This window comes from Monopterus albus, unplaced genomic scaffold, assembly GCF_001952655.1.
Source record: "Monopterus albus unplaced genomic scaffold, M_albus_1.0 scaffold32.1, whole genome shotgun sequence".
In the NCBI taxonomy this organism is placed as follows: Eukaryota; Metazoa; Chordata; class Actinopteri; order Synbranchiformes; family Synbranchidae; genus Monopterus; species Monopterus albus.
In genome coordinates this window covers 1,572,152-1,587,103 of record NW_018127912.1, presented here as the reverse complement: position 1 = coordinate 1,587,103, position 14,952 = coordinate 1,572,152, and the positions used below count along the sequence as shown (strand labels likewise).

The window sequence follows — 14,952 nt, the reverse complement described above, 5'->3', positions numbered from 1 at the left end:
TGGCATGTGAGTACATCCAGTCTGAGTCCAAATCTCTCAGGTTTCCAAGTCCCCCGTGTATGTTCCTGTACATGCTAAAACTACACTGTATGCAGTGTGTTTGCCGTCTTGAACCAACTCAAGAGACAGACTAGTATTTGAGCTGCTTTAATAATTAAAATATATGGTCAAGTTGGCTATATGTAAAATCAAATTTGCAGAAGAGCATGAACACAAATTTACAGTTAAAAATACAAACAGCTGAACAAGACAAGCATAAAAACTTGTATAAAAAAAGATAGTGATTATGATGCACAGAGAAAATGAGCATATACAATTCATTAATTAACAGACGCCACATTTTGTAATGTTATACGACATGGTTTCTAGAAGCAATATCAAATTTAAAATGTGTCTGTGCTGTTCAGCTACTCCTGTCCAATCATTAGCTGATGAGCTGCTTGTTCTTCTTGTCTTTTGGGCGAGCCTTGTCTTGGCCTTTCGGAGGAAGGTTGGCATCACTCTGGCTGAGCGCAGTCCGCGTCACTGTGGACATGCCATCAACAAACTTGGTCTTGAACAGGATGTTGGCGTTGGTGAACATGCCATCCTTTAGGGACACTACCACAAACTAGTAGGACAGAGTTGTGACAAAAAAAAAAGGATTGAGTACATGTTAAACCTGACATTTCTAGAAATCTTGGGGTAAAACCTTTAAACACCAACTATCAAAATAGTATATTACAGCACACAAAGTATTCTAACTGATCACAACAGTCCACTGTACAGAAAACCATTAAGTAATTCAAGTAAGTGCTAAGTGTTTTACTATACCTGAGAATGTCTAAAATGTGTGCGCAGCATGTGTCCGATGTTCTGTGTGTGTGAGAGATCCAGAGCAGCATCCACCTCGTCCAAGATGTAGATGGGAGCAGGTTTGAACAGCAGCATGGCCAGGATGAGAGACAAGGCCACCAGTGATCTGAAAACAGACAAACATGGCTCTCAAGGAAAAAAAACTGACCGACTTCAGTATTAACCAGGGAAACCTCTCACTACGATGCAAACACAAAACTCTGCAATAATACAAGCGTTTGTCCTGACCTTTGCCCACCACTGAGCTCAGTGAGGTTTTCCTTCCAAATATTGCCCAAGGCCACCTTGAACTCAAGTCCCTCCAAGACCCCACTGTCCTGGGGTGGAGCCAGCTTAGCAGTGGCCCCTGGCAGCAAAGTGGAGAAAATAGAGCCAAAGTCTTTGTTTACCTGCAGAGAGGGGGAAGAAATGACAGCTGAAGGAACAATAAAATCCTTTAGTCAGGTTCAAACCCACAGGGCCAGTGATGTGACGGTGAGAACACACAAAAACAGGTTTAAAACTGAGAGAAACACAGACCGAGAAGGAAAAGTTGCTGACAAATGACCATGCCTGAAGTACTCCTGTTTTAAATTAGCAAAAGGTAAAAAGACACAGAGGCTAAAATCTCTAGGGACAACTACCTCAGTGTAAATGGTATGGTAAAACCTTTGAGCGCTGACATATATTTTCTTTGTGCATAGGGCTAAATGGAAGAGTAAGAAACAAGATGGAGGTGCTAAAAGCGAGTCAACCTTCTGCCAGGCCACATTGAGAGCGTCCTTCTTCTTCTGGTCCAGCTCCTCAATGGTCTGCAAAATTTTTGCTTTGTCGTTCTCCACAATCCTCTTCTTCTTCATTAGGTCATTGTACTGCAAGATAGGAAAAATGCGAGGGCACAATGGGGGAAATGTTTGACCAGGTTGACATTTTAGTATCTGGTTATACAGCAATATCCCATAGTCTCTGTGTCCTCACCCTCTCTTCTGCCTCATTCAGCATGTTCATGGCCTTCTTGTTGATGTTTCTTTCCAGCTTGGAGGTCGCCTCCTCCAGCTTCTTAAGCCGCTGGCCCGCTTCTTGGGGGTTGTTGGTCTTGAAGTCATAAGGGGTGTTTGGCTGACCGAAGAACTGTCGTTCTAAATGGATCCAATCATGTTCCTCCAGCATCCGAGACACCTGGAAGAAGAAAGAAAGGCAAAGGGGGGGACACAAACATTTAGAAGACTCGCATCATAGTAGATAAGATGAAACTTAGTATCTCAATGGACTGTGAAAAGTCTATATGATGGGCTCGTATGTACCTTGTCAGCAGCGTCCTGGCTGTCTTTGTGGTGCTTACTAATGTTGTGTTCCAGCTCCTTGATCTTCAGCTGGGCTTCATTGTTCTGCTCCCTTAGCTTACTAGCCTCTGAGCTCATCCCCTGTGACATTTAAACGGATAAAAAGATGCTTCCAATGAGCAGTCAAGCCAGATACAAACTGAGTCTTTACTGTATGATCAAGAAAGCCATAAACAAGGGGTGTAACGATCCATCGATCAAACACTTGGCGATCTGATGACATGGATGCAAAACGTAAACATCAATGTTGTGTGTGCTTTTATTTTGACAGCCAGCCACATATACATGCATTTCCAGTAAAGTGCTGACTTTTCAAACTAGACAACAAGCGCCAAGCAGTACAGCTAGTATTCCGAGACTGGGAATTCACACTAAAACTGAGACGTGAGCAGCGCATAAGCTACTGAAGCATTTGATCCGTTCAGTCCACCCTGACACAGCCAAGAAAAATACAGATAAACTGTCCCTTCAGTAACAGGTTGTGGATATAGAAGTATTCTGGATTAAAAATGAAACACACAACAGTAAGCATGAATGTTACGTTTTACACAAAACTCCCAGCTTTTTCCCAGTTTTTTCCAGCTTTTTTGTATGTTTGACAATGTAAATGCTTCGTATCTCAAACAAAGTTTGTTGAATTGGAAGGACATTGGAAAATTTTAAAATTAGACTTTGGTTACATTTTAGTTAATTAAAATGTTGCTTGATATCAATTGCAGGCCCCTGGATTGAATTGAAACCACATCGTGGCATTTTTTTTAAGTATTGACAAACATCAGATCCTCTGCAAAGAGAATGGAGTTACACCCCTAACGTAAGCCAACATATTCTCACAACACTTGCAAGTGCTGTGCAACAAAACATGGCTTCTACATATCTGATTTTTATTCTACAGGTTTGTTTCATTTTTGTTTTTTAAATCTACACACTGCCATCTTCATTTGGAACCTACAACTGAATTTACTACTCTAATCTTCTCAAGTAGCGAGTAAAAGGGATAAACTGTACTTACCTTGAGTTCATGCTCCTGTGCCATTATCACTTCCTTCTGTTTGGCCAGCTCCTCCTGGGCTTTACGCACTGCCTCCTGCACAGCAAAGGGGAAGGATGAATGGTGAACATGAGAATAGAACCTTAACACCAACACAACAGACTGTTTTGGGCTATGATGACTAGTGTGTTATTTACAGTTCGTTGTGATTGACCAGCAACACAGACTTAAACAGAACATTTGTGAAGGTACATCAAGCCACGGGGGAGCCATTTTGGGAGATACGCTCTGTATTTACCTGCATGCATTCTTGTTCTGTTTGGCTAAAAAGTTGCTTAATTGATTTAGATCTCACTTCACTGACTGGTAATTCAGAATGGGTAACCTTAGCTGACTGCCGTTACCTCATAGCAGACTTAGAGATCCTGTCTACAAGAGCGACAGAATGAAAAATGACTTTGCACCCTGATCTGAGCTCTATTCAGCCAATACAGACACACACACACACACTTCTTCCAAAAATATAAATACCTTGTTCTGGGATACTGTGCAAGTGATGGTGTCTATCTGCTCCTGGATGGCCTTCATGGCTTCATCTACAGCCTGAATCTGCTGCTCATAACCAGCCTGCTCCCTCTGCAGCTCCTCCAGCTCCAGGGCCACAGCATCAGACTCCTGCAAATGTGAGCAAGAAAAGAAAAAAAGAGAAACAGTCGATCAGTTCACTAGATGCACCAGTAGATTCTTGCTGAGAGAAAAAGAGAAGTGCATTCAATACAATGCAATACAAAGGTTAAAGTAGTGCATGGAGAGGATGACTGTGCCTAACTGTGTCTGGTCAGTGCACCTGCTGCTTCTGCTTCAGCTTCTTATTGAAGGCATCAGCTTTGGCCTTGGCTGCACTGAGTTTCTGCTGTGCAGCCTTCAGCTCCTTCTCCCTCTCTGCCTCAGCGTTCTTCATCTTGTTCTCCAGCACCTTGTACTTTTGTTCAGCCCGCTTCTGCACGTCCTTGGTGACACGCAAAGTCTCCTCACTCTCCTCTGGTTAACAAAAAAACCCACATTCAGACTGACCGAAACCTGTTTACACACTCATGTTGTGGGGACTCTGCTTTTCTTGTGGGGACCAGCGTCCCCACCATGTAAATCATTGAATTCTAGTGTGATGACTTTGTTTAAGGTTAAGGCAAGGTTAAATGTAAAGTTTCCATGGGGACTGAAAACAAATGTGTGTGTGTGTGTGTGTGTGTGTGTGAACTGCCCAGTGGAATTCACTGAAATTAAAATAAGTGTTAGTGTTCTGACCAATGGCCTTGCGCAGCCTCTCCAGCTCCTCTTGCTGCTGGTGGAAGGAGCTCTGCTGCAACTTTGCCTGCAGAATCTGTTCCTCCTCCACCTTCAGCTCATGCTGCTGTTTAAGCTGCCGGTACCTAGAGAATGTGGTGGAGTGAAAGAAGAAGAGCAGAAGAAGTGGGCAGGGGACCACAATGACAATTAATGTCAGAGAAATAAAGTGTTAAAAACATGGAGTTACTCACTGGGACATTGTATGGTAAATGCACATCTGAATCATTTTAATTTCTCTAGGTATTTTGTGTGTTTGTCTTCATACTTGTCAGCAGTTCCCTTTAGGTTTGCCAGTTGTCGCTCAGTATCCTGTAGCTGGGCCTCCTTCTCATTCAAACGGTCCTGAACCTGTTTTAGCTCCTGCAGACTGGACAGTATTGACGATGACTGGGAACGAGCACCTGGATAAAGCAAAGGGGAAGAAATAAAACAAATAAAAAAAGAAATGTACACTTGAATTGAGTGCTTGTGTCTGAAAATTGATTTCATTTAACCAGAGGCAATTAAGTTAAAACTGTCTTAATGCTCAAATCTAATACAAAAACAGTCACAACAAAAGCACAATTTTAAGAAACACTTAGGTGCAAAAGACATCCAACTGAGTACCTAGTTTGTTTCATGACTTTAGTGGTTTTATCTACTTTCTTCTGGCACCCCCTAGTGACCTTTCAATGACACATACTCAAGTACATGCCTCGTTCTTGTTCTCACCTCCGGTCAGAGTTCCCTGTGGGTCAAAGATGTCCCCTCCTAGAGTGACGGTCTTGGTCATCACCTGCTTGTCAAAAGCCACCCTCTTGGCGTTGTTCAGGGTGTCGCACACCAGTGTGGAGCCAAAGACATACTCCATGGCCTTACAGAGGTCAGATTCATAACCCACCAGGGACAGAGCTGTGTGGACATTGTCCTCTCCAACCTGACAGATGAGGGAGACAGTACAGAGAAATCAGTAAAAGGACTGTCCTGTTTCACTATAAGTTTTGTTTTTTTAACATTTCCAAACCAGGCAGCATTTAGAGCTCTCACCAGATTCTTGGCTGTGTTGACCACTTTGTCCTTGAGTGTCTTGGCAGAGATCTTGTTCAGTGGAATGATGGTGTATCTCCGCTGCAGCTCTCCCTTCTCTAGCAGCTTTTTACCAGTTACCTAACAAAGACAAAATCACCAATTCAACAACACTGCCATACTAAAATTTAAGCACCAAAATATGGTTGCACCAAACACACACTCACACACCTACCTCTGTGTCAACTACAATGTTATAGAGCCGCCCTCCTGCCACCACCTCTAGTGCTGTTGCATAAGAGGTGTCACTGACTGTGATCAGGTTAGCTAGCACCCCCTTCACTCTGCTACGGTCCCACCCTTTCTCTGGATCCCTAAAAGAAAGGCAATATGATGAGACGATGAGTTGAAATTTTCTCCTTACACCTGTCAACAGGCATTTACTCAATCATACATACAATCACTTGGCAGATTATTATATACACCAAGCTATAACTAATGCTGTCTGATTAGTCTTGCATGAAATCCCCCCTTGGACAAAATAAGAAGCACCTGTCAGTATAATGCAATATAATACAACAGCACCACAAACTATAGCTTCCAAAATGACCACACAGTTGAAAAGTGAACTTTATCACCTTCATGAAGGGAGGATTTACTGCAGCAATGTTGTATTAGACCAGGGGTGGCCAATTCCAGTCCTCGAGGGCTGCTGTCCTGCTTGTTTTCCAACTATCCCTGCCTGACCTGCTGCTGATTACCTGGCTCAGGTGTGTTCAGTCAGTCAGAAGCTGGAAGATACCAATTCACTTTATCTTTCCTCACTCCACTTTCATCTAAGATGGTATCTTAGTTTCTTATCACTATGCCACCCAGCAGGAACATTTACATTCAAAATATACTGGGCCCACATCCATTGCATCACCCTGCTTTTGTCCAAGAGAGTTAGGGTTATGGGGTGTATGGCACTGGGCATCCAACCCCACAGCACAGGGCTGACACTTGGAGACAGACACCCACACACACACCCATATTCACCCCTGCAGGCAATTTAGAGTCACCAGTAACCATAAGTGGCACAGGGAGAACATGCATACTCCACACAGAAAGGCACCGGGTTGGCCAGGGCTCGAATCTGGAGCCTTCTTGCTGTGAGTCAACCACTACACCACTATGCCACCCAGCAGGAACATTTACATTCAAAATATACTGGGTGGTTTCTGTAAAAGAAATTAGTAAATTCATTCACCAAGTCCTTACTTGTAATCAAAGCGTAAGTTGGGGAAGCGGGACATGAAACGCTCATAGGTCTCCTTAAGTTTGGTGACCTCTCTGGACAGCTGCCTTTTTCTGTCCAGCAGACTTTCCTCCTTCCCATCTGCAAACAAGGCAGAACACATTCCTTCTGTTATTACAGCATGTTTGTTAGAATGGGCAACCGTCACAAGTATAAGGAACTCTGCTACAACTGACAACCAAACACACACAGTACCTTCATAGTTGAGCTTAGCTAACTCAGCCTCCAGTTTCTCCCTACTGCTTCTGATAGCCTGCAAGCTGTCCTGGTCCTTCTTGTAGCCGCCGTCCATCTTTTTCACCTCTGCCTGTTTAGTCTTCAGCTCAGCCTGGGCATGTTCCAGAGTCATCTTGGCCTGGAGGCAAAGAAAGAGGACAGAGGTTAATAATAAAATTATGAAACAATTTCATAACATTTAGCCATAAGAAACAACATGCCTACAATGTGTACTCAAGCTATCCAGCATAAATGTTTGTACTAGAATGACTGTAAATTTGCAATTTGAAACACCAACCCTGAAATATCAAATCTCTGGCAGGTATTAAATTCCCCCCCCCCCACCTGCTTGGCTTCAGTGTCTGCCTTGCTCATCTGCCCAGCCAGTGTGGCCTCTTCTCCATCCTCATTGGTGGAGAGACCTGCAGACACAGCTTTGAAATGCTGCTCAGCTGCCTCAAGGGCAGCACTATCCTTCTGTCCCTCCTTCTGCAGAGCCTCAAGCTGCTCCATCAACTTAGAAACCTCTTTTTGTTTTACCACAAGCATTTTCTTGTCCTGGGGGCAGAGAGAAAAAGAGATGTCATTATAGTTTTGATAAAGAAATCAGCAAACTATCAACCAACTTTTTGCTTTAATAAGAGATAACAAATCCCACTGATTTTGTCAGCTTATGTAGGTGGATGGACTGACAGCACGGTTCTGTTACCTCCTGCATACTCTTTACAAACTCCTGCTTTTTCTTGGTTTCATCTTTGAGATTCTGCTTTTTGAGGTCAAGTGCACTCTGCGCTTTGGCATCAACACGCTGCACTTCAGTAAGAGCCTCCTCCATGGATTTCAACACTCCATTCACCTCCTACAGATGTGCAGATGAACATAATTGAAAAAGTGTCTCAAGAATTCTGATTTCTAGTTTTAGTTTCATGAAAGCATACAAAACATTTTATTTTGAACACATCTTCCAAACTCTCTTAAAGCTGAGATCATCATCCAGGAGAAAAGGCTAAAATGTTCAATAACTGTTGTCAACATCCAAGTAGAAATAAAGTTACAAATAAGTCATTTAATCATTTTCAATCAGCAGCCAAGCATTCTTTCCACAAAAATGGCAGCCTAATCTTATTTCTCTCCTTACTTGCAATGTACCTGATCTCTTTTCTTTTGCAGCTCCTGAATCTGAGCTGAGAGCATCTTGAGTTTGCCCTCGTTCTCTGCCATGCTGTCTTGCATCTTGGCGATGTTATCCCGCATCACCTTCAGATTCTCTGCTGACTTCAGCTTGGTCTCCTCTGCACACACAAACAGCCAGGCCACATACAGCCGCGACAAGTGCTGGATCTCACGCATCATCTTCTGGTACTCCAGGTACACTGCTCGTTCCTGCGGACAGAGGAAAGTTTAAGAGAAATAAGCACTCCACAGCTTTCATATTCCTGACAAGAGAAACAAATGTGGTTTTGAAGTCAACTTACCTCTTGCAGTTTCTGCATGGTTGGAGTAATTTCCTCTTTCACAACCTGAAAGCATAAACAGAGAGAAAACATTTTTGACATTAGTTACAACTTTAGTTGGGGCAGCTCCTCATTGCAGCATGGACAGACATACCATCTTAATCTCCATCAGCTTGGCCTCTTTCTTCTCAATGGTTTTCTGAGCGCTAATCTTTTTACATTCATACATCCTGGTGCCTGCTGCTTCTTCAATCATGGCAAGGATCTGGAAGGAGAAAAGTGTTCATTGGAAGACCTGAAAAATAAATACTTGTAAAGGTTCTGACAGTAAGAAAGTGAGGTATCGTTTACCTCTGGTGGCTTCATATTTAGAACTTTGGTGATCCTCCCCTGAAATATTTGAAATATGATATGATATGAAATATACACATTAGTTTTGTCAGCAAGCATACAAAAGCTTTAAAGTGTGGAAGTCTACAACTACCACCATGCACACTGCTGCAGACACAAAACTAACCTGCATGATAAGAAAATGTGGGTTGTTGACATTGAGGCCAACAGAGCAGAACAAGTCCTGCACCCTTGTGTTGCTGGCATTAACTCCATTGATGAGGTACTTGTTCCTGCCACCAATTACCACCTTGAAGAAGAAAGGGGGTATGTAAAACACAATTTTAACTTTGTACAGCAATTATACGGCCTTCAAAAATTAACGGTGTCTTTCTTGCTAACCTGTCTAGTGACTGTGATCTCATCTTGGACTTCAAACCCCAGAGGGCTCTGGTTTTTGTTGGAGTTGTCAAAGATGACAGACACAGTGGCCTTGGTGATGCCACCCTGTCCATTTTTGTAAACTAAGTCCTGGAGGTTGGAGGCTCGAACCTTTCAAGTAAAAATGAAACAAAGGGACACATGCTGACCAGTATTGTTGTATGAACCATCTACCTTTAATAACGGGTTAAGTTATGATTTATTTAGTCATGTTGCCTTATTGAGTTAATAGCGATGTCTGAATAGCAGCACTGGAAATATGTTTAGAGACAAAAATGTTGACGTGTTGAATACTTATTTCCCCCAGTGTACATATAAGGGCACAAAACGTGTTTAGTAGAAACTATAATCAGGCAACTAGCTAACATAGTTAACTATTTACATTATACTGCCAACTCGATTGAAACAGACGGAAACTGCAATATAGCGTTGAAATTCAAAGTAATAACCAATTTTAGTCCAGCTATTGTGCAGGTTTCAACCTAGATTATATCTTCTAGCAGCTCTATCTCTGACAGCACACTTACATGGGAGAGATTAGTAATGCCCAAAAGAAAACATATCGAGTCCAAAATATTTGATTTTCCGCTGCCATTCAGTCCTGTGATGGCGTTAAACAGCGGATCAAACCCATTAATCTCAGTCCTCTGTGCGTAGGACTTAAAACCTTCAAGAACGATAGACTTGATGTACATCCTTGGCTGTCCTCTCTTCGCTGAATTCGGAAGTAAGATCTATGATGTTTGAATATGAAATTAATAAACTAAACAGTGAAGCAATCCGTTACAGCGAAACCGACAACAACAGGGACGCTTGCTCTCTCTTTTAGATTGAATTTTGGCGGCAGGTACAGAGCGGTTAGTCCGTCGCCTGTGTCGGGAACAAGACAAATGAATGTAAGATATCTTACCACAACAATAAATAGTTAACTAAATAAATAAATATGGATAATTTGAATTTCAAATACAAAACGCAAAGAACATTGCAATACATATATACAGACATATTTATATGTATACTTTTTTCATCAGGCAAATTTTAAGCCTTCCAAATGCCACTGACTTCTCGCCTGTTGCAATAGTTCCGTGTTTTGTCGCCCCCTGTAGGTGGGAAGCCTACCCACAGGTGGAACGAAACATAAATAGCCCGTATAAGAAGCCACATTGTTCTGGCCAGTCCCCTTGGCGAAACATCATCACTGATGGATATTATATCGGCCTTTAAAGCGACTGTGCAGATATTTTAATGATAATAGCATGTAACCTACGGCATTAATATCTTATAACAGTGATTTTATGTTAAATAAGGAAAACCTTGAAGTATAAGTCAACAAAGTCCTAGCATAAGTGTTAAATAGCCTACTGGAGGCATGATCCAAGATCTCCTTCCTCTCACTTTGATCAGACACACAATATATGTAATTTATCTTATTTTTCACGTTTTATTTATTCAATTAGCGCCCAGGTATATTTTCTATTAATTTAGATTTTTATATGAAGGACTAAAATTGTTGTTACTAAATGCAATAAAAATATGGTAAGAAAAAAACTATCTACTAAATTCTTTATTTACTGTTTTATTGAACTAGAGGTGGCCATTACAGTGAGTTTAAACTATACAGGAATCAGCCAGGAAAATATCTGCTAAATGTTTAAAAAAAAATGTAGAAGGTAAACCTTCTCCATAGTTGCTAAACACTCAATTTCCATAAAAGAAAACAGAGAATATGACATCTGACTTTCCTCAGTGGTATAGTGACAATGATAGCACTGGAAACAGGAAAAATGTGATTATAGGTATAGGTATATGCATAGATTACCACATGGTAAATGGTCTTATACTTGGATAGCGCTTTTCTGTACATTGCAGCACACTCAAAGTGCCTTCACCCTATTTGGCCATTCACTCATTCACCCTCCCAAGCACTCACACATTCACACACCGGTGACATCACTGGGAGCAACTGGGGATTCAGTGTCTTGCTCAAGGACACTTCTACATGTGGACTGGACAATGTATGCCCCAATGCATGTCATCTAAAATATTCTACAAAACAGATTAGAAAACAAGTATTTGGATGTAGTTAGTTTTAAGATGGCTTAGAAAAAAATCAAATAGACTGCTTTATTTGTTCTCCATTTGAATTTCACATTTTCACAGTAGCACTCAAAGATAAGTAATTGAAAGATCAAAAATGTACGTTATACAGTTAAATACAATGCTGCTTGAAACTTCCATTTGCCATGAAAATGCATTAGGCAGAGTATTAATGCAAAAGAGACTTCATGGCAAATAAGTCTTCATCAAAGCCCTAGTAGTGTAATAGACAAGACAAGCATACATTTACTTTACGCCTCCTCCTCAACACAAGTTATACATATTAAATCTGCCACAGTACATGTACACACAAATCTTAATTCACTAACACACACACGCATTGTTTAATTTTTTAATGCATCGGGCACGGAACACATGGACAGACACACCAAATTGAATGCATAGAAACATATTTGTGACAGAACAATGCAGTCTCCTCTGTTGGAGTAGAAGGAGGTGGGCTTGATGTAGGTCCAGTCAAAGTTCCGCAGGTTCAATGACCTCTGACAGTACCGGTCGCTGAGAGTAACCATGGCACGCACAATAGCGTATTTGGCTGAGCAGCTGATGGCTGTCACTGTTCGTACCTTGTCGAAGTGCATGTAGAAACAGGGGTCATCCTGGGGCCACAGAACACACAGGCACAGATTGAGATAGCGTTACTTACACAAACAATAAATCTTTTGTGTAATCATTTTAAAAGCAGAGCTGACACAGTGATTTAACAGTTATGGAAAAGAACTTTAAAGTCTACACACCAGATTAATTACTATGGAGAACTAGAGCCAGATTTATAGAAGCAGACTGGCTGCTGGGAGATGAAGGATTGAATGACTGTTTGATTTATGATTTATTTATATTAATAAGAACTTTAAAGCCTACAGACCAAATTGATTATTATGGAGAACTAGAGCCAGATTTATAAAAGCAGGCTGGCTGCTGGGAGATGAAGGATTGAATGACTGTTTGATTTATTTATATTAATCTATAATATGTATTATGTTTATAATGATTTATGATTAAATGAAGTATATTGTTTGACAAGCGTGGAAGAAAACTTCAGATAAACTGTAGACGAGTGACAAATTAAAGGAAAAACCTGAATAAATGAGTGAAGAAACACAGCAATTGCAGCTGCTGATGTAGTTTGAGTCTATTTGTTCCCATAGAGGGAACATGGCAAACCAATACAGAGTTGTTCAAAATGATCACCTTTATTCTATGATGAAATGTATCTATCCTGATGGGATTGGTCTCTTCCAAGATGTCAGTGCCCCCATCCACGGAGCTTGAGGGGTCACTGAATGGTTTGATGAGTTTGATGTGAATCATATGCTATGGCCTTTACAGTCACCAGACCTCAACCCAGATGAACACCTGTGGAAGATTCTGGACTGATGTGTTAGACAGCGGCTCCATCACCATCATCAAAATGCCAGAGGGAAAATCTTTTTGGAGAATGGTGTTCATCTTTTTTTCCAGTAGAGTTCAAGGTGAAATGAAACTATCCTGGTGGCGCATCACCGTACGAAGACACTTTATATTAGTTTGTCCTTTCATTTGACACTCGTCTATATATGAACCTTGGACGAACATTGTGTTTTTATTTTGTTTTTTTAAACCTAGATTTCTACAATATTAAAACAGAGAATTGAGGTGGTTGTACACAACAAATAGGTGTATTATAATTACAGTGGCAAATTATAGTTTGAGATAAATTACATTGTTTTAAAGCTTTCCAAATTAAAAAAAAAAGTAGAAGTGTTAAGTAATTAGAAAATATTTTATCTGAATAATTGTATTCTATATACCATTCATTCTTTTTATAGAAAGCTATAGGAAATAATGCAAAACCAAGCTACTGAATTTCTGACAAAATAAGATTAATTACCACATCAGGGTCCCGTCCATCAACGAGAGTCAGGTCTTGCAGGGACCAGACCTCTGTTCTCCGGTAGCACTCCTGTATGCTGGAGCGTTTAGTGCTGTACTTTTTGGATCCAGTCCTTATGGATTTGTGAGAGATCTGGCATCGCACTATACATAACTGCACCAATTTGTTTTTGCAAACTGCAGAAAAATCAGACAACAATGGAGTTTTTAAAAATCTATAGAAGAAATAGAGCCTTGAAAAGCAGACAGCTTGCTAAATAGATTATTACAATAAAACACAAAGACATGTTCACAATTCTTACAGCTTAACTGGATCCAAAATAATATGGTGAAAAATCCATCATAAAGATCAAGCATATTTACTGCTTTCAGTTTCAAGAAGGCTGTTTACCTGCAACGCAGAGGAAATGTCTTCCGTGTGATGGCTCTTGAATCTCAATAAATTCCACGAGTCTCTGTTTTGCAGGTCGGAATAAAAGTCTCTGCATTTCCTCTCTCAGAAGGGACGACATCACTGGAGACAAGGAACTAAAATCTAAGCTGGATAATGTAAAAAAAGACAAGGAGACCACAGGAGAAGGGGAAGAGATGAGAAAATCCGCCAAAGAAGAGAATGACGAGATGAGAAAGTGATATCAGTGAAAGCTGGCAGTGATAGGGAGGAAGGTGGTGATGTTTCCTCTGGTCAGACGATGTGATAATATGTGGCTGTGTGTGAAATGAGCTCCTACTCTTCCACACAAACCCACATACACACCCCGGACACACACACACACACACACACACTTTCATGTTTCCATCACTGACTCACATATTTTCCCAGGAGACTAACCCTAACCACTACCTGCCTACCCATCAGCCTTACATTATGAGGACATGTGTTTTGTCCCCAAAAGTGAAATTAGTCCCCACAAGGTGACCGTGTAAACAGATGCCCCCACAACATGAGTAACACAGACACACGTAGACTCCACTCTGCAGCAGTAAGGTTTGATGTATATTAATCTTTCATTAAAGTACTGCCTTTTGCCACCTTTCCCAGGAGGTATTTAGCAGAATGGGAACAGTAAAAGACCAATCTCTTTATCGTTTTACTTTTTTATTACTTCAATTAAGATCCATTATGATGCTGATCCTGATAATGACTCAGATTTCCTGCAAATATGAATTTTGCTCTTGGCTTTGTGATTATTATTTGACTAACATTTGTCAAATAAAAAGCGTAAATACACACTTTACTGTAGAGTACTGTATGTTTCGTTACAGGCATGCTTTTTCAGACCTTCTGTGGTCTTTGTGTCTCTCCTCTACTCACTCACATGTAGATGGTGATATATATTATGGCATAATGCTCAATGTTTGTCTGTGATTAAACGATTGTTGTGTGGGAAAGGATGTCCCAAAGCACTCTGCAGGATTTCCATTACCCTTGTAGTAATTCAATCTCTAAGAACAGATAGGTGAAGCACTTAAATGGATGGATTTTACAAGCACATAAAGGATGCTACACTTCTTCTGATTATGGCTCCACAAGACTATTTGCTTGATGTACTGACAAGCTGAGAGAACATAATAATTACACTTTTGTTTTTTAAGTTTCAGTTTGTGAGAGGTGGGGCAGAATGGTGTGGGAAGACTTTTCCATAAGCACGGCCACCCTAGAATGAACCAGACCAAAACACTGATTTGATTTGTTAGTAGGAA

General features: G+C 40.9%; 2 protein-coding genes across 2 annotated transcripts; both read right to left on the bottom strand.

Moving 5' to 3' along the window:
• Window positions 1-52: 52 nt before the first annotated feature.
• On the bottom strand, window positions 53-10,162 carry smc2 (structural maintenance of chromosomes 2). Its single transcript, XM_020597133.1, has 25 exons — window positions 9,786-10,162; window positions 9,220-9,369; window positions 9,005-9,127; window positions 8,839-8,877; window positions 8,642-8,752; window positions 8,509-8,553; window positions 8,183-8,416; window positions 7,743-7,892; window positions 7,379-7,591; window positions 7,013-7,172; window positions 6,781-6,898; window positions 5,756-5,894; window positions 5,542-5,661; window positions 5,227-5,431; window positions 4,781-4,916; window positions 4,474-4,598; window positions 4,016-4,209; window positions 3,700-3,843; window positions 3,190-3,264; window positions 2,139-2,258; window positions 1,813-2,013; window positions 1,590-1,706; window positions 1,084-1,244; window positions 814-961; window positions 53-610 (listed from the first exon to the last, which is right to left on the bottom strand). Exons 1-25 carry the CDS (start codon window positions 9,951-9,953, stop codon window positions 425-427), a joined length of 3,582 nt encoding a protein of 1,193 aa, XP_020452789.1. The 5' UTR covers window positions 9,954-10,162; the 3' UTR covers window positions 53-424.
• Window positions 10,163-11,346: 1,184 nt separating this feature from the next.
• Window positions 11,347-14,097, bottom strand: exoc1l (exocyst complex component 1 like). Its single transcript, XM_020597140.1, has 3 exons — window positions 13,640-14,097; window positions 13,247-13,425; window positions 11,347-11,975 (listed from the first exon to the last, which is right to left on the bottom strand). The coding sequence occupies exons 1-3, from the start codon at window positions 13,758-13,760 to the stop codon at window positions 11,700-11,702; spliced, it is 576 nt and encodes a 191-aa protein (XP_020452796.1). The 5' UTR covers window positions 13,761-14,097; the 3' UTR covers window positions 11,347-11,699.
• Between the last annotated feature and the right edge of the window lie 855 nt (window positions 14,098-14,952).